The sequence below is a fragment of the Mchenga conophoros genome, linkage group LG3, assembly GCF_057382185.1.
Source record: "Mchenga conophoros isolate Kocher_MC1m ecotype Shallow Benthic linkage group LG3, M_conophoros_male_GT1.1, whole genome shotgun sequence".
Classification (NCBI taxonomy): Eukaryota; Metazoa; Chordata; class Actinopteri; order Cichliformes; family Cichlidae; genus Mchenga; species Mchenga conophoros.
This window is the reverse complement of record NC_140528.1, coordinates 77,192,002-77,219,929: the sequence shown is the minus strand read 5'-3', so window position 1 is coordinate 77,219,929 and position 27,928 is coordinate 77,192,002. Positions and strand designations below refer to the sequence as shown.

General features: G+C 42.5%; 1 protein-coding gene across 1 annotated transcript; it reads right to left on the bottom strand.

The window, feature by feature from the left end:
- Positions 1–27,705, bottom strand: tmem102 (transmembrane protein 102). Its single transcript, XM_085267336.1, has 6 exons — positions 27,477–27,705; positions 25,329–25,540; positions 7,130–7,474; positions 6,177–6,370; positions 5,713–5,925; positions 1–4,855 (listed from the first exon to the last, which is right to left on the bottom strand). Exons 2-6 carry the CDS (start codon positions 25,528–25,530, stop codon positions 4,256–4,258), a joined length of 1,554 nt encoding a protein of 517 aa, XP_085123462.1. The 5' UTR covers positions 25,531–25,540; positions 27,477–27,705; the 3' UTR covers positions 1–4,255.
- Positions 27,706–27,928: the final 223 nt, after the last annotated feature.

The window sequence follows — 27,928 nt, the reverse complement described above, 5'->3', positions numbered from 1 at the left end:
TAGCATTTTAAAAGTAATGTTTTATTTCATGCTAAAGCTTTAAGATCAATCAATATAAACCCCGAGAACATAAACGGTAATAAATAAAGCAAATCAGTCAGCATAGAGAGAAATGAAAACTTGCTTTTTCTTTTTAAAGAGAGAAAGAAAAAAATAGAGAAAGAACTCAAGTAATAAGAGATATGAAATTCAATTTCTCAAACTGTGGACTGACTCGCTGCAGATGCTTATCTCAGTGCCTGAGCATAGAGCACACTACATCTGCTTAGATAACAGTGAAGGGTGACTGATCTCAAGTAGGGAACAAATTAGAAAGATATGGAGGATACATTCAAAAGTTTTAATAACTAAAAGTTTTTCTTTTAATTAAGAGAATAGCAAAGAGAAGACAGTGATGTGTTCAGGTGTTTCATTCCTGGAGAGCAGATAGTGACTCAATCCCTCGTTTTTTACATCGACAATAAATCTACACACAGGCCGTTTGATTCGGGGGTGTTGTTTGCATATCTATGAATCAATACTAATACCCCAAAGATTTTATGTGTACAATTCAACAATTCAGGTAAAAACATTGATTGTTTCCAGTGTCTAGTAATCTCTAACTAGGCCTGTTAAGGTGTGACACGTTTTAAACTTCCAACACTCTCAGTTGGACGTCGAACGTACCGTTAACACATCTCTACGCTCCAATAAATAAACGCTGTGATCAAATCTTGTCTGGGCAGCCATAATCCGGCCCATCTTGGAGAAAGTGCTGAAAACCCAGTCCACCTTAACAGCTGAATACACACCATGCTGAGACATTCTGTACAGCCTCGACAACACACTTTGGTTTTCCTCAGGCTCACACACACACACGCACACACACCTATTATTTACTTTTAAAAATCATTCAGTAGTAAGTACACAATAGCTGACAGTGTAACACAGGACACCTGAAACATTCTAACCAGTAGTTTAAAATCAACCACCACCCTGATTTTTAAGGAGACTTGTACCCACTCGTGTGCTTGTTGTGTTTTGTACCCAACACTGAAAGCAGCATTGCAGTGTCGGGTCAACTAATTGAATCAAAATTTAGCCATGCAGTCTCAAATTCACTTAAGCAAAACAAACTCTCTCTAAATCCATGTAAGTGGAAGTGATCTGGATTTGCTTCTCGCTTCTGCTGCAGCGGCTTGTAATCAAATCAGCGAAGTGGCGCTGCAGGAGAGCGTCTGCTAACAGAGTAAACAGTGTGCTGGAGTGATACCAAGTATAAAGAGCTTTGTGTGTGTGTGTGTGTTTGGACCAGCAAGTTGCCAGAAGAAGTGGGATGAAGTTAAAAGGCCAACTTCAAATCACCTGCACCCACGGAGGGGGGAAATTACACAGTCACCATTTGGGTGTCTGTCTGCACCCTGCTGTAAGGTTCGTCTCTCAGTGAACACACACGTCGGCGCATATACAAGCACATGAAGCTCATTAAAAAAAAGACTAGTCAAGCGGAGGAGACGCGACAATTACCAGAAGCAGTCAAGTCAAAAATAGCCTCCAAAAAAGACACTAAACTGTGTGTTTCCCCTACAGTACGTGAATGGATGTGCTTACACAATGTTTAAAACGAAGAGATGTACTGGAGTATGTAGACTTAGTGGTGGCTGTAGTACACAATAGCGCCAAAAAAGAATTATCTATTTCTGCGTCCAAATTCTCCTTCGGTTCCCAAAAGTAAACAGCTTTTAGGCAGCTTTGAGGGTTAAAACGGCCCAAATTCATTCAACTCCAATTAACTGTGTACAATCATGTGTAGCATCCAGGCGGTCATTAAAAAGATGACGTCCAAAGTTTAGTGAAGTTAGCTAGCTAGCTAGCTACTTGATGAAGTGTTCATAAAGTATACAAAAGCTATAACTTTAAACAAAAAGGAGTGTTAGTGAAGTCAGGCTGGCTGACTACAGAAGTGTTGTTATGCGAATATCAACACAGCAGCAAAGGCAATGAATTAGATATGCTTTGGGGTGAGTACTTTTTATCCATAAAGTACAGAGGGGTACTTTATGGAGAAGTACAGCAGCGAGACGAGTGCCGTCATGCACAAAACTGACTAAATGGACCTGGAAACAGGGTCCATATGTCATCACACAACAAGCAGAGTATAGTTGCTGCTTTATAGTTACCTTTTGTATTCTCAGTTTTCCTAATCCCCTTTTAAAGTGCCTACCATAGCACTCAAAAGTCAAAACTGAAAAGCTTAAAGTTTTATGGATTTATCTAGAACTTACAGTGATAACTTAGCAGTACCAGCAATTTCTTAAATTCTTGAACTGCTTGAATTTTAGTTTATTCTCACACCAGCAAGTGAAATGGCAAAGCTGAGCCACATCTTTGACAATAGCTTAGCTGACTGACAGTCTCCCTCTCATTCTTTTTACATTATTTTACTCTTTTTGACTTGAGAAAGGTAATGCTACAGATGCTAGCTGTGTGCCAGCTGTCTTAAATTAACAAAGTTAACAGATGCTTTTAGTTTTTAAGAAAAAAAAGCTTCCTTTTTTATAATCAAACAGTAGTTCATAATGTACATACTGGTTTCAGTACCATAGTGAAGTAACTGTTGTGGCTCTGGAAGAGGCAGTGTACTACTGTAGCCAGCACGCTAACAGCTAAAAGCAAGCACCCAAGGCATGCTAGCACTAGTCAGTTACAATAGCTCACCCAGGTTCTTTCTCCTTTCTTCTCACTGTGTTGTTTTTCTTTGTGGGATATCATTTGATGCGCTTCAGTTCTACTAAAGCGGAGGGAAAAAATGGCTTCTAACAACTTGCTAACAGTCAGTCAGTAAGCAAGAAATCGAGCGCTAATGAGATAAAACGTCTGGCACACTTTAGCTATTGACTCCTTTCTCATTATCGTTTGCATGAACAGTTTTCACTGTGACAGAGGAATAAAATTAGAGGTGCAAAACAACTAAAGAGCTGCATAGCTCCCCTAAATCAACTTGAAACATTATCATTGCACTAATATGACTTATAGGAGTTTCATGGTAATATCACTGCATGAAAACTGACAGTCGTCAGCTTTACTTTTATATTGGTATTGGAAAAAATTAAATTGCCTTTCTTTGCCGATTACCTACCAGAACTTAAATGTTTTTCATTCATTTATTACATTTATTTTAAAGGCCCTGCTCCCTTTTCCCTACTCCTAGTTTCTTCTAATTATATATAGCTTTATGAGTTTTAAATCATAAACATTTTAGACTCAAACTTATAATTTCATATTTTGAAACCATTACTTTCTCAAACTGTCACCGTGCTCCGATAATCTTGTTCTGCTGCAAGTTTTGCACTTTGTATTTGATCCACTTTTTACACACATTTTAACTATAATTTTAGGGTCACTTTTACCATTTTACATGCCGGTGTGAGACTTTCAAAGGATAAAAGGCAAACAAACATTCTGACCGTGTGGAGTACGATGTCGACACATGTTAAAACGTGTTTGTTCTGCTCAAACGTAGCTCTTTGGTACATTCCATCACCCCATGAAATGTATTTGACATGAAACATTATAATCATAGACCTACAAAAACAGGGTTGTGCATACCTGAGAAAGATTTTTTTTAAAGTGAGGAGGAAAAAAAAGTCATAAATTGAGGCATGAGGGTCAAAAAAAAAAAAAAGGGCTAAAATATAGCTTAAAGAGAAAAGAGACTATAAAGACTCGGCAGTTCTCCTTACAACATTACATTCAGTTACATCAGTCACACCTTGTTTTTCCTTTCTGATTCAGCTATCGCCCACTCTGATCTGGAATAAAAAAGGGAGAAATGCACCAAACATGGAGCTTTTCTCCCGCTGACTTCAGAAGTGTAAGTAATGGATGAAAACTCTTGGGCGAACATGTACACGCACGCACACACACACACTTTGTGTTCATCTCCACTGGACTTATTTTTCGTGACTAAAGCCCGGCCCTTGTCTTCAGCACCAGCTGATAAGTCTTGTTAAGGCCAGCTCGTTAGGAGAGCGCCATCTCCGTGGCAACAGCTTGGTGACATCATGTCCATTATGCAACGTCGTGTAAACTGGACGTTTTTTGTTTCGTTTTTTTCAGTAGTGAGAAATGAGTGTTTTTGGTTTAAAGAGTCAGTCGAGCAGCACGGCTTCATCGCCGTAGGATGGTCAAACAGGAGCGTGTGCACAGCGTTCTTCAGTGTGTTTGTTAGCTAAACACACTTAATTCCATACGTCTTCCCTGCAGCGTGTCTGCGTCAGTAGAACTTGTCATCGATGCGGAAGTGTGGCCTGGTGACATCATCGGGGTTGAGGAAGACGGATATGGATTTCCCAGGGTTCTCTGTGACCAGCTGCTGGAGCCGCTGCGCCAGCTTGTCCTCTGAAGGTGAGATGATGCCGTTGGCCGAGTGATGCCCGGGGGAGTTGTGGCCGTTAGTGCTTGCTGTCAGCTCCTTCTTCAGCTGGCCCGCCTGCTGGGCTTGGTCCAGAGCCGCCCGCAGGTGCTCGCTGGGATCCGAGCGCACGTGGGCCAATTTCCTGGCGACAAGGAGTGCCTGGCCGTCTGTCAGATGCTCCAACATGTTGCATTGGGGCAGGAAGTAATTTGGACAGTTTTTACCCAGGATGCAATGAGCCAGATCATCCAGGAGTCCCAGGAGGAGGCGGCCGGGTGTGTCGGTGTCCGGGCAGGACAGGTAGGCAGCAGGAAGCCGGTCACAGGCCCAGAAGAGAAGGGTGCGCAGGTGGTAGAGGCTGAGGCCTGTTCGTGGACGGGCCAGGATACGAGATAGGACGGCCTTGGCTGCTTGGAACGCCTGGGCCATGGGGAAGGGGATGCACTTCTTCAGCTGAACCTGTAACAGAAGAAACAAAAGCCAATGAGTGACCAGTTAGTAGGAAAGAGTGCAGGGAGCTGCTGTTGATTTTTACTTAGATTCCTCATTTATGTGCACTTGTTTCTCTCTAATTTATCGCCTCTACAGTCTAGTTTGGTCGTGCTAGCTTCTTTCAATAGTTTCTTTCTGGTACCAGATGTCCACATATGGCTGTGTGTGTTTTAGAGACGTGGTGAGAGATGGAGTAGAGCACACAGAGAACTAGCAGAAGGCAACACAGCCTTACTCGAGTTGATCTCAACGCGTCAGCTGGCAACAAAAGTTTCCCACAGAGTGTTTACTTCTCTGAAGCCACAGAGAGAGACGCTGACCTGTCCACACCGCAATAGAGCGACTTACATAGACAGACTTGCAGTGACTCTTTCTGTCAGATATTGTCACAGGCTGCTTTATGATTACATATAATGTAATATGCTGACTCTAAAAAGAGTCAGCATATTTTCACTTCTGAAACTTACTTTGAGGCATCAATTTTCTGTCTCCAAAACAAGTCAGGGTTAAGTAACACATCATCTTTGCCTCGCCTGTCGTCATGTGTGGAAGAGCTGCCTTAAAATCACCAGCACTGAATCAGCGAGCAGAAAGGATGCAAAATAATTCTCATTCTTCAAAAGTAAAAATACCTCTAAGTGATAAAAATGCTACATTTTCTTTATCCTTGTGTTACACACAAAGATTATGAAGAGTATTATCAATAAGAGTATCAATAAAATGATACCCAATTTTGCAAATAAGAGTGAAATAAAAATGGAGCATAAATGAAAAAGAACATTGGAAACAAAGAAAATTGTTACTACGGTAACAATCTCCCTCACCTCGCTGCGTGAGAACGCCAGTCTCCACTCCCTGTCGGGCCGACCACCCAGCGGGGAGCAGCAGGGCAGCAGATAGAAGCCAGATATGGCCTCCTCCTCTGTGATTTTACCATCCCAGAAGTGGTTGGCAGTCAGCCAGCCTTGGGCCACAGCGGGCCAGCCTCGAAACGACACCACCGGCAGAAGGTCGTACAGCACCCGGCTCGAGCCTGCCTGCAGGAAGGAGAGTGTGGAGGAATATTAAATGTCACACACTCGGTGCTGAATTACAAACAGGGCGCGAAAAAAAATGATTTTAACATTTGACTACAATCCTCTGCAATAATGATTTCACTCCACATAAACGTCCCATGAATAGGAGCAATTTTCTCACAGCTGCAAAGTTAAACAGCCCTGATGTTCTTTATCGACTGAGGCGTAAAGAGGGCTTCAGTTTATCACCGAAAGAAGAGCCGAAGCTGTACCTGCAGGATAATAGTAGTGAGGGGTCCGTTTCTCTCCAGGCGGTCTGGGGTGGGGATGCCTCTTTGGGGGCTGCGCCTCAGCTCCTCTACAGCCTCGCTCACGACCCCCCAGAACCAGTCCGTCACCAGGGCGGGAGAGAAGTAGCATCCATCCAGAGACTGAGGGGAGCCCAGGGAGGGGATGGAGCCTTTACCTGAGCGGGGAAGGGATGGAGTGAGGCAGGATGAGTCACTGCTTCTATACATTTATCTCACAGCGTGCAGTCACAGAGCCCGAAGATCTCACATTCATCACTTCACGTGCTTAGCCAGAACCCCACAAGACCTGGAAGACCGTTGTTATCGTTTTCTGTACTTCTTGTTCACTTTACTCGAGACGCTGCAGCCTGCTACAGTAATCTTGTGGGGCTGTTTATACACACTAAAAAAGTAGGACACTCAATACATCACATATTTACGGCGCCAAAGTTTCAGGGTCCCGACGGAAGCCAATTTCAGACAAATACTCCGGGCACGCTAATGGCCCGTTCCCACTGAACGCGTCATTTGTCACATAAAAATCGCGGGCAAATTAAAAACTACTGCAGCCGCTGAAACTGCTCCCGCAGGACGTGCATAAGTCGCAACATCATTGGGAGCAGGCCTCAAGGCTGTAAACTTCATTAAATAGATTTAATTGATCTTCCACTGTTTACGTGTTTCCCCTTTATTTCCTCTGTGCTATACAGTGTAAACTGTGACCTAAAGGATGAGAGAGGCTGAGACGTGAGTAAAAAAGGTGTTACACTCGTAAACGTCGCTCAGTTTATTTAAAATTGTATCACAACACCGTGCATCAAGTTATGAGAGACACGACTTCGATTCAGTCAGCTCACACACAGTCCTCCTCTCCGTCTAGGAAATTCTCCATCCCAGTTTCATCTCTGATTATCTTTTTTTTTTTTGCAACTCACCCATTTCCTCCTCCTCCTCCTCCTCCTCCTCTTCCTCAGTGGGATGCCCATTCTCCTCCTGGCAGCAGATGCTCCAGCGGGACAGGATGCTGGAGTCACAGAGGCGAAGGCTGAGCCACGAGTGGCAGGGCGGGGAGTGTCTCATGTCCAGAGTGACTGGCTGGTTGCGGTCGTGAAGCTTAAGGGCGGGCACCAACAGGGTGAAGTCCAGGTCAAAGTCGGCCCCTTTGGCATAGTCCCCAAGATCCTCGGGGTTGAGGTCCAAGACGCCCTCACGGGCCCCGCCAGAGAGCAGCAGGTACTCGTTGGCCACCGGGAGGCGCTGGTCCACTTTCTGAACTAAGCCTAGAATTATTGAGCAAGAGGAAGAGAAGCTAATTAAATAGGTCCTGCTCTTCTTTTCCTTGTTCTCTGTCAGATTTCATTACACTTGTAGATGCTCACAGATGTGTGAGTTTGTCAAAGAGTCCTGCATGAGCACTGCACTAGACCCTAATGAACAATTCAGTTCTTACATGTAGGACTGAAAAATCTCAATCCCAGCCCCACATATGCTACACAAACATGAAGAATAAACAGACACAAACAAAGATCCTTTTACACATCTCCAGGTAACGAGCTAAAGAAAAAAGGATAAATGTTTTATAGTTTTGTTAGCTAAGTGCATATATAAGATGAAGGTGGGGTGATAAATATCAGTAATCAGATGATCATCTCATTATATCCTCATTGTATTTTAGTCCTGGCTGCATCAGGAGTGATAAAAAGAATTCCTCACTGTTATTTGGACAGTTTATACGAGAGAAACTCGAGCCCTCAAATCCCTTTATGGCTACTTAGCTGTGCTGTATATGTTACAGGCTCCAGGCCCCTGGGAGCTGCAGTGCTGGAGTCAACTAAATTATGTTTTGTCAGCTGTAAAGTGCAACTGAGAAAGCCTTGATCATACAGCCAAAACTGCACTGGTGTGAAGCTCCCTGCTAGCTACTATAGGTCAAAGGTAAAGCACAAATATTTCAAAAACACTTTGCAGGGAAGAGATTGTTAGAGGTTGAACCTGAGAGTGTTTATCCCCACAGGGCAGTAAAGCAGCTGGAGATAGCTGCAACGGGGGCATCAGACCAAGCCAGCAGGCCATGGGTGGGGGCGCAAAGCTCCTAATGTGATCCTCTCATCCTGTTACATGGGTACAAAACCTCAGTGGTATGTGATGTTTTCACGTAGAGCCATGTGTGCGCATGTGCGTGTACCTGTGTGCAAGGCAAATATCTAGATTACTCTACGCATTATCACAGGTATATGACCGGTGCTGGTACAAGCAGAGACCCAAAGACACAGGACAGATGTCATATCAGAAAAGTTGGACAGCTGCAGTTACAATATTAGCCAGTGACAGTCTGCTAAGTTTACCAGCTTTCCCTCTGAAAACTACAATATTATTGGACAATTATAGAATATAATTTATACACAAAGAGAAATTGTGCTTAATCCATAAAGTATTTCAAACTGATAAAGCAAAAACATCGACTCATTTTCCAATCAGCTTCATCCACAGACAGACAGAACAGGAGTCTAATGTGAGAATAGAATCAGCAACACTTTAACAACAATAGTGAAAGTAACTTAACAATGTAACTTTTGTACCATCTACACAATATTGTCACATAATAAAACTCCCCCAAAACAATTAAATGAAACTCCCACACACTGTCGCTAATACATTTATTAAAAAATTACAACACTTCTGTCCTTTTTACCTTCATCAGGTACCTGATTAGAATATAATGGCCTAAATTTATTACCAGGAAGCAAGACAGTTTGTGGGAGTTTCACTTAATTGCCTTTTGGGGAATTTTTCTTCCAACGCACCTACAACATATTCTGAAATTTAAAAATATTTTCTATTGTGGATCTTGTATACTTAGCTTTTTGAGCAGCTACTTAAAACCTGGCTTTTCGACCACGTAACCGCACCAGGAATTTCCATCTACAGTTTGATCTTCCCATCATAACGAGTGAGTACTCCAGCGACGCTTGGTGGAGTAATTTGTTTACACACATCATGATCTGCTATTATATATGATGCATTTCTGCCTAAGTGTGTTATTTCCACCCTAAGCAGAAACAGTTTTCCTGCATATTTTATGAAGTGCAGCGCTTTGGTAGAGGTTGTTGAAATAGTGCCCTTTTTACCAAATTATTGGAGACTGCCACGCAGCTCTCAGTTTAAGACATGCCTGGGCTCGTCTAGTTGTTGTGTGGACAAGTGAATGCAAATGCATACATAAAAATGTATTATTATCACAGGCGCCATGATATGGTGGAGCCCTAGAGATAAGCCTACGGTGCCCCCGAGAGGTCAAATGGACTGGGGAAAAAAAACAGCAGCAATGAGAAAAAAAAGCACAAAAAAAGCACATTAGAAGTTGAATAAAAGACTACAAAAATACTTACTACATTATCGTGTCCCCAGAAACACTTCCATTGTTTTAGCTTTTTTTGTGATTGTGTTTTACGCGACCTCCGTTGTGGTTTTTGCTTTAAAAAAAAAAAAAAAAAACTATCTGTTTGACGTCTCACGGCCACCATATCAGCCAAACGATGAAGCTAATAATTCGCTAACACAAAGTGGTATAAAGAAAGCCTTTCTTAGGTCTTCCAGTGATGTAACCTGTTAAATTTAATGTGGTTTATCTGGCTGGTTTCCTAGTAAAAATTAAAGAATCGTGTCATATAAATAATAAATATAGAAACAGCAGGAACAGCTGATGAGAACCAATGCAGCAGCAGCATCACCACCACATGCTGTGTGCTACTTTACATGAAAAAGGCCAAAGAGTTAGATTAACTATAAAGTATTAACAAAACTGGCTGGAAACTGGAGGAAAAATGAACATGGGACTAGCGTGTGAGTCAAAGTCAAAACTGCTGATGAGGATCTCTCTGGTGATTTGCTTTGAGAAGTAGGAGGGGGGAAAAAGAAAGCACCACAGGGTGAGCTGTCGATGAGAAGAAGGAAAGCAGGAAGTACGTGACAGCTCGTCTTTAGATCTTCACATTTCTCAGCAGAATCGGCCCATCTAACTCTACGAGCTCCATTCGTTCTCCGACTAGACAAGTGCCGCTCACTCCTAAGACAGATGCTCCTGTTGGACTTTATGTAAAACACTCAAAGTCCTCTGCATCTCCAGCCGCCCTCAGCCTTCCTAAAGGTGATAGTGTTACTAGTTTTAAACAGGTAATTCAGTAATCTAGTCTGTTTATCAGCCATCTTGACAGAGGAGTTTTCCAGCACTTAACCTGTAACAGTGGATTTTCAGCAAACATCCTGCTAACAGAAACCTCATATTGTTGTAGCCAACTGATGATACCATACGGGGGTCAAGCATTGGTCCATGGTGCTCGCTACAGTGCAAAACACATCATCAACTGACATGCACCGATCAGGCGTAACATTAGTGAGAACTCTGAAACTTTGGGTCCTGCCATCCGTGTGGATGCTACTTTGACACACATCACGTACGTACATGGTTGAAGACCATGTAACCTTTTCATGGCAACGGTATTCAATGATGGCTGTGACCTCTTTTAATATGATAATGTGCTCTACCATAAAGCAAAAACGGTTTAAGAGTGCTTTAAGAAGCACAACAATTATTTTGAGGTGTTGATTTGGCCTCCAAATTTCCCAGATCTCAATCCAATTGAGCATGTTTGGGATGAGCTGGAAAAACCTGTCTGATCCAAAGAGGTCCCACCTCAAGACTTAGACAGGACTTAAAGGATCTGTTGCTAACATCTTGGTGTCAGGTAGGACAGCAAACCTTCAGGGGTCTAGAGGAGCCCATGCCTTAACGTAGGGGTGGGGGAACGTCCACAAGGGTCGGTGTCCTGCAGGTTTTACATGTGTCCTTGATCCAATAGGGCTAATTTAAACGGCTAAATTACCTCCTCAACATGTCTTGAAGTTCTCCAGAGGTCTGAGGCCTAATCACTCGATTCAGGTGTGTTGACCCAGGGTGATCTCTGAAACCTGCAGGGCATTGGCCCTTGAGTCCTGGAGTTCCCCCACCCTTGCCTTAACGGGTCGGGGATGTTTTGGCATCAAAAGAGGGGCTGACACAATATTAGCCAGGCAGTTATAACAGTGGGCACAGTGTGACCAACTGATTATCAGAACTTCAAACCTGAAAAGACAGAAAGAGACAGGGGGAAAGGGTAGAAATGGTAAATGGGCAGATCAAAGTGAAGAAGAAATAGAAAAGACAGTGTCAGAGACGCCAGCCAAAGGGCAAAAAGTTTGAAGCTCCAGCTCCTCTGATTTGTTTGGTTTTATCTGCCACTGATAAAATGGGTCAAATAGGCGAGGAGGAGGAAAAGAGTGATGAAAAAAAAAGAATAAAAAGCATCTTATCTCTCCAGCTTCGCTTAGAGACCAGAGCACAGAGGAGAAACTGCATCAATTAGTGAGGACTCTTCAGTCTCCACGCTGGATGTGGGGAGTTTGAGGTTGTTCCAAAGAACACAGTCGACTTTTTAATACCAAACTCTCAAATCGACAGTCGCACGCTGCTTCGCTGGGCATCTGCCAGTAAACATGCGGGCACACGTGACTCGCACAACACACTGTGATGTGTGAGTCTATAGGCGAGCACACACGGTTGAGAACAGAACTGAAATGGAGACAGTCTCGGCTGGTTTCACAGCGTCGGATTAACCCTAATCCTGTAAGAAATGTCTTTGAATGCAGATTTCTATTAAAGGAAAATTTTTCCGTTAAGAGCTATTTCTACTCTAGACTCAATTCTAGGTCTGTGAAATGACTATTTGATAGCAGTTAGCTTCCCCACATGTCCAACCTGTCTGACTGATGTTATTAGCATGTAACTGTCAACTTGCCCCCATCTAACTGAGCACTGATTGCAGACTGGCTCCCTCTTATGGTCATCTCATGCACCAAAGCCCCTTTTGAAGTGTGCTGTGAGTGGTTGCAGACAGGTCCCCATCTTAGAAGCAACCACTTCAACCTCAGTCTCCAACCACTGTTTTCCCCAGTGTTTCCATTAGCACACTTTTAGAGGGTTTTACATTTGACCAGTGTTACTACATACAATTATAGTATTTGCTTTTGTGAGCACTAAAGTTACATTTAAAAGAATACTTCAAAATAAGCCCAAAGGAGTGTCTGGAGGCATTTCAGGATGGCTGCCAAGTGGCAGCTTCTAGACAAGGGGTGGGGAACTCCAGGCCTCAAGGGCCGGTGTCCTGCATGTTTTAGATGCGTCCTTGATCCAACACAGCTGATTTATATGGCTAAATTACCTCCTCGACATGTCTTGAAGTTCTCCAGAGGCCTGGTAATTAACTAATCACCCAGGGTGATCTCTAAAACCTGCAGGACACCGGCCCTTGAGGCCTAGAGTTCCCCGCCCCTGTTCTAGAGGGACGTGGGCCCAAACGAAACTGAATGAAAGAAAATAAAACTAGCGTGAAAAAGCAGAGGTCCACTTTTGATCATGATAAAAGAGGCTTAGGTGAAACATGATTTAAACTTGGAGATTCAAATGCATTTACATACAGATGTGCTTACTTTAACAATACATTCAGCAGGGCAGGGTACCACTTTCAATCAGGTTCCTGCCTAAAAAGTAGAATAAATATCACGACTATTTCATTTTATTCTTTTTTAAACACACAAACTAATTTACTAGGATTTCAAAATCAATAGCTATTTATTTATACTACGACTCCATTCTGTCATTGTCATCTGTCTTTGTCAACAACTGAACACATCAGCACGTAATACGAGTGCAAATTGATCGAATTGCATCAGTGCACTGTGGACTTACATGCTAAACAGACCAATTAAAATATGAGATATCTTGATTTGAAATGAAGCAAAGTTCAAGCCAAAGTTTTCAAAGTGTACAGCGTTAGAGAGTGAAGACACATTCAGACACGTCTTTAAGAGAAATACTCTTCTCTGCATTACACAATGGTGCATTCAGGTGTCAGAACAAAGCTACAGTACAAAGGGACGCTGCTGAGAGAGCCTCCCTGAAGCAGAGCGCAGGCAACATGGGAACGACATCCTCTCTCATAGCAGAGCGCAAATACTCTGCCACACACCTCTGCAGATTCATACACCCACCCATAGCTCTGCAAATCTCTCTGGAAAATGTGATTCCTCTAAATAAACCGAGGATTCCTACATGAACCTGACTGCACTAACAACTGAGATGTAGGTAATGCTAATAATACCATCCTCACACATTTATTTTTAACGCTTATTTATCTGCAAGAACATTTCATTTGTGACATTCCTCATTTAAGGACTTCCTGTTTCCAGCACTATTGTACACGTGGATACAGCCCTAAGGAACGCTGACACTTAAACCATTACTGATTGCTAGTACGTTAAACCATGACATAAACATGTAATTACACCATTAGCTTTTTTAATCACTGTATTCACATCAAACCAGCCAATTTCAACTGTGAATGCTTCTGGGAGATTAACTAATGAGGTACATCCAAGTTCTTATTTCAGGCCATCTTTGTGCAGTAGTGGGAGGGGATGTCATTTGTCTCAGAAAGTGATGTTTTTTTTCTGAGAATCCACCTCTGCGTGACCTCTCTGTTATTCCAGACAATAAAATTCTAATACTGCTGCAGAGCGCGCCATGAAAATCATTTTAAAAGCAGCCACATCCCGCAAGGAGCAATTCAGTCCGTTACAAATGACTCCTGACTAATATAGTCTCAACCTGGATGTTATCTGTGCTTTTCAACTGCTGCTTCTCGCAGCCTCACCTCGCACGCTAATAGCCGGATTAATCCGAGACAACCCCGCCGCTGAAAGGTGAGCCATTCTGACGCCGCGCTGTTTATGAATTCATATCGAGTCAGGAGATTAGCTCCAAAATAGGGCTTTCAGAAGGAGAGGAATTGAGAAGTTCCAATTTAATCTGATTGGAGGGGATGTCTCACATCACTGAGCCAGGTGTTTAGTGTGTGTGTGTGTGTGTGTGTGTGTGTGTGTGTGTGTGTGTGTGTGTGTGTGTGTGTGTGTGTGTGTGTGTGAGAGAGAGAGAGAGAGAGAGAGAGAGACATAAAATGTGATTAATAGGAGCAAGAAACAGGGCTGAGAGTGACGGCAGACATGGTGTGTCTGAAACCACCTGCAGAGAGAGGGGATGCAAGAAGCTGTCAGTGTGTTCCAGCTCCACATTGCTGCTTTGATGCCAGTTACTTTGTGATATGATGTCCCACTAAATGACAGGCAATTATCGCCGAGGGGGAAAAAGCCAGGCTGCAGTTTTACTTTTACATTTTAGAGAAGCAGTGAGGCTCATTTGTTTGAGAAGCCACATAAAGATGATGTATTTCAATAAAACGGGCCAAAAGAGGTGGCTCAAATTCTCCTCGGTCATCAATTCAGTGTCACAAAGGAGCCCTGTGTAACATCCAGAGAGCCATTGTTACTAATTAATGATACCCACGGCAGTTAAGCGAACTGTAATCAGCATTCAGCACCTCACAGATCAGGGCTGAGCTCTATGCAGAAGACAGTGCGCTATCATGTATCAGATATAGGGTTCTAGCTAAATTACAGCTAACTGGCTAACTGCCCGCATGTTGATTATTGCTGTTTTAGACAAGTCAGTCGTTACACGAGTGACTGTTAAATAAAAAATGAATTTGTTAGCAGCAACTACCATTGAGATAATGTTACCTACTTGTACGTTAGGTACCCTGAACAAGTCTGGCAGTGGTTAGTTTATAAAATGAGCCAATAAAATAACTAAAATAATCAGCTAAGTTACCAAATCAGTTCTGAGAGTCTGGATGAATTTGCCAATCCATGTGTGTTAGCCACAGACAGCTTAAACAATGGAATGGAGAATATTATAACCCATAACAGGTGTAAACTTCCATGCTATGATTTTTGTTGTGGGGCATTATTTAACATTGTATGCCAGCAGGTGGAAGTGTGCCGCTTTACGCAACCTTTTTGTAGCTTCTTCACTGCGCCGAGTATAGCTGCACTGAACATGAAGCCAGCTACAACCTCTCTCCTGTTTACACGGCAGCTTTTATAATATTAACAGCATTGGGAGGTAGGTTAGCATTAGCTAAGTCTTGTAGTTTTTCTCCATGATTTGGTTTCTTTGAACAGAGAAAAATCCAAATGAACACCAAGTGAACCAAAATGCATCACTACAAACCACAGACGTGCCTGAGGTGGGAGCAATAAATGTAAATATAGGAAGAAGAACATGGAGAACATGCAGACTTTACATTAATTTCTCAGCTAGCTGCTAGCCTGTACAGACATTTACACATCTATAGTGTCTTGTCGGATTCTAATACAGTGGTCCCTTGCCATAAGGGCGTTCACCTTGCGCAGCTTCGCTGTTTTGCAGACTTTTTTTGCGCAATTTTGCATGCTTTTGGTTGGCTGTAGACCATTGTCAATCAATCTCCTCCGTCCCGTCTCCTGTACAGTACAGATTGCATTCAGCTTGTCAATTTACATAAATCTTTGATCACTAGCAGTCTGACTCTGAAGTGCTGTACTGTATGTTTGTAATTTTTTGTCTCCAACAAACACAACAATGTCGACGAAATGTTTTGCACCGTCAAAGGCACCTGCAGTAGCACCCAAAAGGCAGAGGAAGATGCTAACCATCACACAAAAAGTTGGACTTCTGGACATGCTAAAGGAAGGTAGAAGTTACCGTATTTTTCGGATTATAAGGTGCATTAAGCAAAAAAAAACAAAACAGTCAGATAAGTCAAACTTTACTCAACTCATCTCTTCTTGCTTCCTCTACTTCCTTGACAACTTTACAACTTGATTCATTAATGTTGAATTCTCCGGCAGCTGCTCTATTCCCATGTTCTGGACCTAAAACACGGTTTGATCTTTGGTTTTATTCTATACTGGACTTATTTTTCTATGAACGTTCGAACTTGTGTGAGTGTTTAAAAAAGAGAGAAAAGTGTGAAAATATTGATGTCTGTCTGAGAAAAGTGTATAACGTGTGTAGTGAGGGGTTTTATAGCCTTAAAACACTTATAACTGTAAAAAATAAAGCTGGCTACTTCGTGGATTTCACCAATCGCGGGTTATTTTTAGAACTCCCGCGATAAACGAGGGACGACGGTAATACGTGTACGTGGCTCCGGGACGCTCCTTAGCTCAAACTTCCAACGTACACCTGGTATGGATTGAGGTCGGATTACGTTCACAAATTGCACAATTTACATCACAATGTGCTCAGGTGCTGGATATAAACAGTGCACACAGAGCATGTTTACCTATGCTAATAATAATAATAATAATAACCCAATCCAACTACATTTGCATCCTATATTCAGAAATGTAAGCAGTCAGGGAGCAAAAGAGCTCCATAAACTGACACATCCAATAACTGCACACCTCAGCATCAGTGACAAACTCTAGAGCCTATTAACACGTAAAACAAACCCAGCACAAGCTCCACTGCCTCCTTGGATTATATTCAACATCAGTCCCACAATAATATATTCAGGTCTTTTTCCCCCCAGGTCTCCTTCGGTCCTCGCTCGGGTTTTGAGCAGTTACACATGAACGAGTTCAGTGTATCAGTTAATGTCACACTTGCTGAATTTTATATGAAGGCTCAGTCACTCCGTCCATCGCGACGCTCTGTGTTTGGAAATGTTCAAATGTCTTCTTTTGAAGTATAGACGGGAGCTCGTTTGAGACACTTAATGAAGGCAGAAATTAAATTAGTCAAATTAGGAGAAAATATGAATGGTGAGGGTTTAATTGTTTGTAACGAAGAGGTGATTTTCTCGTGAAAAACTTTGGAGAGCCTGCGAGTGAGCTGTGAATCCAGCGCCTCACGTAGTTGCACCCTCCTCCTTTGACTGTTATCGGTTGACAGCTACTGCCCAAATTATTCCCTTTTCTTACCCTCGGGAATACTTCCGAGTGTGATTATGAAGGAGCAAAAATGAGAGTGTCAACCACAGTTATTAAAATGAGCAGATACTGTCACCCAGTGTCAGAATATTTCTTATTTAACATGATAAATACAACAAGTTCAATTACAATGAATGACGTCTGTGGCTATGTTCAGTCACAGGATGCAGACGGTTGCAACAATTTAGTGTTTCGCAGTCATTTTCACTGACACGCCAGCTTTCTGATCGTTTAGATTTGAAGCTACAAGGTGCCAAAAAAAGGTTTCAACAATGACTATCGCTTATGGCAGGCAAGATGCTGTTCATCTGTGCTGCCTGGCACTGGTGAGCCTGAGCTGACGGAAAGTGAACAGAAACCAAGCCTAACTAATCCAGCACAAATATTTCATTCATCTTTTCTGTCTGCAGCGCCGTGATTCTTGCGTACCTGCCAAGAACGAATGAAGATGGGCTCTTAAATACAAAATGGCATTAACTGAGAATTGATGAGAGAGAGGAGACCACGTGGAGCCACCAGCCCAAGCCAGCGATAAAAACTACAGCTGGACCCGGAGCATCTGAGGCAGAGAAGTCACAGCACCCAGCTGCGAATCAGTCACGCAGAAGCCCACCAGCGTTCACGGGCGAGAGCGGGAGACCGGCCAGACACGGCTTGGACCACAGCGAGCTGCTTTCCCACAGGGATGCCGCTGCTGTTTTGACGGTTCAAATTAAACCAAAAGGGATTTTTTTCCTCCCGCCCCTCACAAAAATGAAATATGCGTCGCAACATGTGAGTGTGTATGAAACTGCTGCAAAGGTTGAGGGGACAAATTCAGTGCTGGATAAATGCACTATATTAAAGCGTTGAAGGAGAATAACATGTTCTGCGCTGACTGGCTTCTCAGTGTTTGGATACTGCTGCTGCCCAACTGTGGAAAATAAGCTATACAAGCTAAGAAAATATGCAAGTCTCTGCATTTTGTGCACAATCCTTGCATAATTAAATGGCTTTGCCAATTTGCTATGTGCTCTTCACAAATAGCAAAGATTATGTTTGATTCATTTCATTCCTGTGTTACTACAGCTTCACTAGCTGAATGCACGAGGCCATGTTTGGATATTAAAGAGCAAGGCTGCTTCAAGCTGCTTTAAGATCTTCATACAAATGTAATGAATGACAGTGTTCGAGCACCGTTTTCAAACTTACATTACATATTATTGAATAATAATAAAAAAAGATTAGTCAACTGATGGAAAATTAATCCATTTATTTTATTTTCTAAACAAGCAACAACCTCCAGGGCTAAAAAAGAAAACAGCAGTCAGCCAAAACTTAAGTTCCTCTAGTGGCCACATGAGGTTGGATCCAAAACAGTCAGCCCCCGTGAACTTAACATGTTTACATCTTTGGTGTAGAAGGATGATTTCCCTCGTTAGAGGAACCGCTCGTCAAATCGTCCACATGCATCGTTAAGGGTGCAATAAATAATATTTTACGGTATAGTCAGGACTATCACAATCATACTCTGAGTAATGTGAGTACATCTGTCTTTGCAGTGCACCAATTAAAATTATGGATGAATCTTGCTAATCACATTTGCTAGCATTAGCTGCTAACTTTAACCTCTCGTCTAAATATGGTAACTTCCTGCTCCTGAAAACCAGCACGGCCACACCTAAAAGACTAACTCTGAGGCCAAAAACACAAACTGGGAGACGTCACAGGGGCCACATCCATCTTTCATTTACAGTCCATGTTTTCCAGCTGAAACACTGAAAATGTCACTCGTTCCAGCTTCTCAAATATGAACAGACGGTTCAGTTAATAATTAATGGAATATATTTGAGTTTTTGGACTGTTGGCACAACAAAACAAGTTATATAAATGTGCCTTCAAGAGCTTTGGGATATTACAATAGACAATCACCAAAACACCTAAAAATAAAATAGGGGCAAATATATTTATAGACTGTATGTTTCAGTGCTAAAGGCCAGCGCCTGCAACATTCACAGAACCACGATAACTTCATGAAATGAGATTATAGTGATATCGCTGGTAAAAATCACTCAGATGTTCACTAATAAGTTCACAGCTCAAGGTGACCTTTTCACTCATCCTTCTTCTGACTTGGACAAAAGCAACTAAGGTGCTGATGGCACTTCTCAGTCTAACCACCCCCACTTATCACTCAAATGGGCACACAGTCAAGAGGTCTAAGTGTGAAAAATAGCAGCAAAGCAGCTGACATAGGCGAGAACGGAGGTCACTGTAACTAAGGAAAGGCGGAGATCTGATGTATACTCAGAATTTACTGCTACGTTTTTAGAACTGATACCGAATCCAGTTATGACCAAGAGAATGACATGCATAACTGCAACAAACCACAATGACTGAGTCAATAAACATACATTTTAACATATGCTTCTATCCAGAATAATTTGTACAGATGCTGCTTCACACATTTCCACCAAACAAACAGCTCATGCCAGCACCAAACACCAACCCAGGTGCTACAAAAACTCCTCTGTCCAAATCTGAAAAATGCCGAATATCCCTCCCAGTGATCGACTCACCACTAATGTCAAGTACGAGGAAGAAAAGTTCTCATTTGACTTTTGTTTTTTAATATATACAGTTTGTTAAAACTGTTTTTTCTTCAAACATTCATACACAGTGTAATTCTTCAACATTTCAACCTACAACTGAGAACTTTTCGGATAAAAATGTCAGAATCTGGGCCGATGCTGACTTTTTTAACTTGGATCAAAAGTAATTCCCTCTCCCCGACATCAGGAGGGGGAAGATGAACTCTGAACTAAACTCGCTAACAAACTTTAAGATCTGTGATGCTGGGTTAAGGGTACGTCTGGGCCCACACCGGATCGTCTGCTCCGCCGGCAGCGTGGATCTATTTCTGCCCTCATCACACTTTTGTTTTTCAAAAGACATCCACAGTAGCCCCCCCGCCACTGTAGCCTGAAGGCAAAACCACAGTGTTTACTCAGATGCTGGGTAAATAAGGGCCTCTTCTTGAATCTGTCACGCTGTGAGGGGAAATCGCTGGGTACACCGGGTGCGTGCGCGTGCATAAGAGTTTAATCTCTTTTCTCCTTCCTTTTCTCTGACAGTGTGCAAATCCCAGCAGGGATCCCTTTGCAGCTCAAACTTTAGAAAAGGCTGGCAAAAAAAAGCTGAAGCGAAGCCACTAGTGTACGGCATCGACACGCCAGCACCTTTGCAGCCCCTCCAACAGCAGGCCGGCATGCTTTAACAAGGCCCCTCCATCAAGATATTTGCTTTTCGCTGCTGCTTCTCCTCCTCCGCAGCGCCTCGAGAGGCACAGAAGCTGCTAACGTGGCTACCGCCGCATACTTAACTTTATATTCCTAGAACGCAAACTGTCTTCCTCAGTGGAAAGTGCCAAACTTTTTCTGTTTTTTTCCTTTCCCCTTTCCATACGCAGTTGGAGCTGTCACAGCAGGGGGTGAGGCACAGGCTATGAAAATGCTAGCAAACCATTGGTGATTATGCAGGCAAAAGATGCCTCAAAAACCAAGAAAAAAAATAAGAGCGTTAGAGAGAGAGCTTCTCAACCAAGATAGAGCAAAGAGGAAAGCAGAGGGCTTTGCAACACAGTCATGAAAAATGAGAAGTGAGCAAAAGAAAAGGCTAGAAAGAAAAAAAAAAACAACTTTTACACAGAAACAGGAATATCTGCTGCACTTGGTGACACAATGATACGATAAAAAAAAAAAAAGCCAAGTTCCATCTTGATTTGTGTGATTTCTCCCCGGGGGAAGCAGCCCGTTTGATGAAGCTATTTCAGCTTAGAGGAGGAGAAGCCTTGAAACTTAGAGAAGCTGTCTGTCAAGCAATGCTACAGTACTGATTTGACAGGAATAGCAATTCTGGGTGATCCAGACATCTCTGTGCACTGACAAGAGGATCTACAGCAATGTAAAACTTGGTAATAAAAATACACACGGGAGAAAGAAGTGTGTATATATTAAAAAAAACGACCTGAAACTTTCTGGCCAAACACGCCTCATTTCAAGAAAGAGGGGCTGGCTGACAGGAGACAGCAGGGAGGGAGGAGAGTGCCACCTATTGGACAAACAAACACACTCCGCTTGTTACTAATAAACACAATCTTAGCATCAAGTCTTAACAAAGCCAGCCCGCCATGTGTGCGATCAAACTACGCACTAAATATTTTTAAATCCAATTAACTCTAATCACTAATTAATTAATTAATAAGACCAACGATAATTCTTACTCGAGCGTTTCCAGAAAAACTAAGCAGATACAATCATCTCAGTTAACACTGTGTCGTTGGTCACACGCAAGAAAGAATTCAAAGAGGTCACTTTGATTTGTGACTCTCTGGATAACTGACTTTGTAGCGTCACACTGATGCCATACTACATTCTGTTATGGTCTCCTGTGCGATGTCAGCTTCATGTACAGTATTTGGAATACATGTAGAATTACACGTGTGCCCTTGCAGGGCTACTGCAACACACAGCAGCACCGAACACTTTGTGTGTGAGCTGGAGAGTGAAGCATTATGGTTTCCTGATCAGTTTGGACTTTATGCAAACTTCTGAGTAAGTCTGAGCACTGGATTTGTTTTGTAAAGAAGAAAGTGGATTAATAAACCTCGCATTGTTTTCTACAAGAGGACTTTGGGGTGAGTTATCTGGATTAAGTAAGGAACATGTGCCGGCTCCCAGCTTACCCTGTGCAATTCTAAGTGTGGCTTCTACACCTATTGTTACTCTTGACTAGGGCTGCACGATATTAGGAAAACCTGTGATGTGCGATAACTGTGATCAATACTGCAATAACGATATGACTTGCGATAAAATAAATAGCAAAAAAAAAAAAAAAAACAAATACATAATTTCCGTTTTACTGCACAGTTTTATTTAATGAAAGCTGCTGTATTAGCAGTGTAACAACAAAGTGCACTTTAACATTGAAACATTGCCCACATAAGAAAATTCTGAAAGACATCCTTCCCGGTCTCTAGAATTAGTTTTAAATAAACATAACTTAGATTATACTGCAAATTATCTCAGTGCAGTTGTTCATCATTTTACCACTCACCAAGCAGTTATGATGTAAGTCAAAACTGGAGAGGAAACTTCACTGTAGTGCTTGCGTAGTTTTCAGCTTGGCTCAGTTCAAACATGACGGTCCTGCGGCATGTTTCGTACATTTGTGGAATGGCGACATGGGAAAAGTAGTTTCGTGAGGGGATGCGGTATCTCTGGTCCACTTTATGTATCAGACTGGTGAAGCCCTCTCTGCTAACTGTATTTATAGGCATCATGTCTTTGTCAAAAAATGTGTAATGGCCTCTGTTATTTCTTTGTACCGCTTCGACGTTTTCTCATAAGTTGTTCCACTTGAAAAACTCGGATACAGAGACGGCTGTTGGACTGCTGCGCGCTTTGTCTTAACATTAGCAACCTTTGTTTGGCTAGCCCTGTCTTTCTGGAACTCTTCAAACAGTTCTCTGTGGTTGTATTTGAAGATGATGGTGGAGATTAGTCGTGTTTCCTCTGGTGGTTGCCACGAGTGTTCGGCAAGTTTTGCAGAGCACCTGTGTTTGGAGAACGTCGTCTTTATCAAATCCAAAGTACCTCCAAATAAGTGAGGTACTATTTTTTTTTTTTAGGCACGAGTTCAGTAGCGTTCTCGTCACGCGTCTCGCCCTCAGCCTTTACAACTCTGACTCGTTGCTGCAGCGTTGTTCGCTCCCCACCTGCGTAGGAGGCGGGCCTCTAATCCATTTGATTGGTTAATGCCTTGAAGGGCTCTATTCGACTGGTCAAATGTGTAAAGGGGTTTCTTTGATTGGTAAATTCTTTAAAGCACGTGTGTAAACATTTTAAGGTACCCAATTATCGCAGTTTACGTCGTCTTTTGCGATGGGCCCATCGCGCAGGCTGATATTGCGATGACAATAAGTTTTCGATTTATTGTGCAGACCTACTCTTGACTGTTTACACATAATAAAACAACCTGACAGGTTGAGGAGAACTATGATAGCATGTGGAGTCTGCACATTGTCCCTGTGCCTGTGTGGGTTTGGGTACTCGGGCTTCCTCCCACAGTCCAAAGACGTGCTTGTTAGGTTTACTGGTGATTCTAAATCAGCCATCAATGAGGCAGATGTTTGAATGTTTGAACTGCAGAGCATAAAGCAGTTTATAAACACATGGTTAAAATGTGATTTAGAGTCTAAAGAGCTTTGACCGGTCAGTAGGATGGGAAAAATGCTACATGAATGCGACTGCGTGACATTATCTGTCTCCTTGTGATAAAGGCTAACTCATTCACAAGTGAACATGAACGAGGTCGACCCTGATTCGCTGCGTTCTAGCTCATCCACAGTGCTTTGCTTTCATTACATGCTGAGAGAGAGAGAGAGAGAGAGAGAAACTCTCTGCCGTGTCTCTCGTTTTCACTTCCATGTCAAGAAACAAACATCGACATAGCGAATGTTTGTGCTAAGTGCTACGACCAGCACGTGTTTACAAATGCTGGATCTGGGTCTGTGAGATCGGCTCTGCCGCCGCCAACTTGCTGTTCTGACCAGCTTCTATAGAGAAAACCAAACTTTAGTGCTCGTTTTCAATCTTCAGATGAAAACTAAGCAACAAGAAATACCTTTACACACGTGAGAGGCTGCTTTATTGTTTAAAAAAGATTTGATTTTATTCCCGCAGTCTTAAACACACCGCAACAGATTTCTGGGGAATGTACTTTTCTTGATTTTAATTTCAGACTTCTTAATGACCCACTGGAGCTTCAGTGCATACGGAAGGATTAAATTAAACATACTGTACCTGGTCTACGCTGTTCATTATTTTCCTGCATGCTGGCTCCCAACATGAGCCACGAAACGAAAGAGAATCCTCTCACACTTAAATGGGAACTCTTTTTGCCTCAATTATATTTCACTACGAACAAAAACTGTCAAAAAGAAATGACCTCGCTGTACTAAAGTCTGACGAGTAGTTCGACACAAATCCAAACCGCTTTTCACTCGTCACTTTTTCATTGTACTTGAAGAGCCTTGTGATGCACTAAATCTACAGGGACAGGCAAATCAGCACATGCACAGCAGGATGAAGCTGATGACTCTAATCATTATTTCACATTAAGCATGCCAGCACAGATCACTGCATGTTAAGCCAGCACAGCATGGTGTGATTGTGCTGGGCAGAGTCCAGGTGACGACAGCAGGGCGTTGCTAAAAAAGACTCCTCATTGCTCACATAGGTCGCACAGCCCTGGGTAAATAAATGCATGCATGCTTGCTTGACCATAAAGGTGCATTTAACAAAAACAGTGGGCATTACATGAAAAGACGTGCACTGTAAGCAGGCTTCGTGAGAGTGGTGTGCCGACCGAGGCGAGGCTGAAACCTTAGAAGAAAGCGTATTTGCCCCCTTCCTGCCACATTTGGCAGCAAGAACTGCAATTAAGCATTTGTGATAACTGGCAGCGAATCAGTCAGTGCGTTCTTGAACTACTTTTGGTAGGTCAGCCACTCCTGGGAAAGGTGCCCCACTGTTCCAAGTTTTCTCCTTTTGTGGATAATTAACGGCTACTAATGAACAAGAAGCGGAGCTGGAGCCCAACACAGGATGTGAGACTCACTGAAGATACACCTAATGACACTGCTCTGTTATTTGTTTTTAAATAGAGTTACTCGGCAAAGATGATCGCTACAGAAATAGAAATCATACACACGCATACATTTGCATGCACATACAATATAAATCTGTGGGAAACCTTTTCCACCCAGTCCCAATTGATTGCAGCTACAGGAAATGAATGATTACCATCCAAAAAGTTATGCTGTTAGAAATATGTGCTGCACATAAATGGTCTTTAAGAAACCAGTTTGAACTGATTAGAGCTTTGTGACATGTTATGTTTTCCTACTGGAAGGAGCCATTAGAACATGGGTGCAGATGGACATGGTCAGGAACAATACTCAGGTAGGATGAGATTGTACCAGCTGTGCACTAGATTAATGCTAAAGGAGGCCAAACTCAAGCAGGTCATCTTGATAGTGTCTTAAGTCAAAATGCATTGACTTGCTGCCGTGCTATTGGCTAATTAGATATGTGCATTTGTGTCATATCTCTGCAAGGTTCCTGTAACAGTCACGACAGGAAGGGAATCGGAAAGGAAGTGTGTATTAGAAATGAACCTCTCTACCTAGCATGTTGAAGATGAAGTCCTTGGCAGTGTGGACCTCTAAGGCGGTCTGGTCTCCAAACTCCCCCTGCTCCAGCAGTACCAGTTCAGATACCTGTGCCGACAGCTGCTCCAGGGTTGCCCCTGAGCGGAAGTCCACCTCAGAAAGTTTCTTGGCGGGTGCTGGGGAGCGTGGAGTCACCGCGCTCATCAGGGACTCCATCTCTACAACCCTGTTAAATGAGGACAGAGAAAGTGAAACTGTTGTCATTATTTTTAACCTCTGTGCTCAAATGTTGGAAAACCACAATAACCCTACTGTGATGACTAAAGCAGTGGAAACAGCTCCCCTGAGGGACGAATTATACACTCACAGTGCCAGTAATAACTATTTGTTTTAAACTTTACCATTTAGCACACTAGAACAAACCACAGGGCTATCTGTTTACAGGATGTGCCTGACACCAGAGCCTGTGCTCAGACAGTTTTAGTGTTGCAGTCATGTTTTCACCCATATAATATCCGCCTTGTTTTCACCAGCCTTGTGTGAATCATGAGACTCTGAGAGGCACTTTCACAGAGAAACATATGACATTAAGGAACAACCGCCAATGCATCATAACAGCTGAAAAGGTGACACTGATGTTTTGACCAAAACTGCTAAAAGTGGAAATTCCAGCCTTTTTTTAATCATATGAGCACCAATAATTCTTTTTTACCAACACCTATCATGTTTCAATCCAGCTTCATTCACTTTAAATGTCATGAAATTACTTTAATACAATTAACAACAAGCTCTTTCGGCAAGTTGGTAAACTTAGCATTCAAGGTTTCAGTGACCATTACATTTAGCTATTTACATAGCTATTATTTTTTAGCATTTTCAGCCATTGACACTGTTGCAAGAATTTTTGCTAGAGACAAGATTTAGGAAAATCAGAGCCGGTGTTACATTATGAACACGCAACCTTTTGAAAGCAGTAGACTCGCAGTCTTGTAGCCATCCAAAGTTGCAATAAACATGACCAACCAAAGCCTCATGAAGAAAGATACAATAACACATTTACTAAAAGTACTAAAACTAACGATATCACCTCTACATATTTTTTTCGTATCTTTCGTAGGTTCCCAAAATCATTTCAGTTAGTTTTAACAAAAGTCTAGTTTTTGTTTTTATTTTCTTTAACTAAAACGTGTTTTTCACGTTAGTTTTGGTTAAATATGATAACCCTGACCTCTTGGAGACACTGTAGAAACACCCCCAGAGTACAAGTGTTCACTTCCTTAAAGGAGAGTCAATGTATCTACAGCAAGTAAAACTCAAAAACATACATACCGTTTAATAAAACCTGAGCTATTACTTTTTTAATGACATTACAGACTTGTAATTTGGTTGTAAACACGACCATGAGCAAAGGAATGAGTCTGTGAAGTTAAATGTACTACATGGTGCCTCAGGTGGCCGGACTAATTGCGGGACAGGAGTTTTTAAAGGGTTTAGCGTATTTGGGAATGCATTACGTCAATGATGTGCTGTTAAAAATACTGCTGTCCTTTAATAGGCTTGAATAATTGCATTAAATAACGTGCTCTGAAAGTAAGAAGCCTAAAAGTTGTAATGTAAACAAAGCTCAGTCGAGCGGAATGATATCTTGGCCCTTGCCCCACCAAACTGGGTCAATTAGCGAGCCAGCCCCCCCACTTCTAGCTGCAAAGCTAATAGCCGAGAAAATTAGCTACACTGCTGTCTAAAAGTCAACGCAGGCTTCTTAAGCGATTCTTTAAAGGCAGCAAATAACGCTGTTCTGCTTAGAAGAGATTGCAATCAGTGTGTACTATCGTATAAGCTCAGGGTCTGACTCGCAGTGATAATGTCGGTGCGGTGCCTCGCCCAGAGTCGGCTAATTTCTTTTATTAGCCAATATTAGCTCATCAAATTAGCATGCTAGCTAACGTGACAGATGGGGACAGTGAATCCAAGCGCAGCGTCATACACACACACACATCCACACTGAAATGTATACACACACACATAACCCATACAGATGCATGCACCCACATGCACACACACTCAGCGAGAGTGGGTGTCGTTAGCTTACGAGTCGCGGTTCACAGTGAAATGATTAGCTGTCAGGCTAAAGCTGCCAAATATCCCAAACGGACACACACCCGTTACACGCTGACGCGAGGGACTCTTCGCTATCTTCTGTCTTTAATGTTATTGTGATGCCTTCGCTTCAATCCGCTTTCCTCAGCTGTCATTTCCAACAGGTCCTGGGCACCACCTTTCCCCTGGCAACACCGTCCAGGAAATCATGGTCCTACTCAGAGGATCCAGGGATTAGCGGTGTATGTGGAGAGCACGCCCCGCGTTACAACACTACAAACGGATTTGTGAGGTCAGGTTTATGATTAAAAAATGTGCCTCGCAAAGAAGATAAAGGCAAGAGCTGAAGGTTTGATAGGAGGATTGCACAGCTGGTGTTTTGGAAGGCTCCAAGTCCATCAGAGCAGTGGTGCACAGTGATCCAGCTATCTGCTGGATGCTGGAAAGAAATAAGAAATATTCATCCTGTATGATAAAAATGTCACCTTTAATTTTGAGGTAGGTTATGTAAACT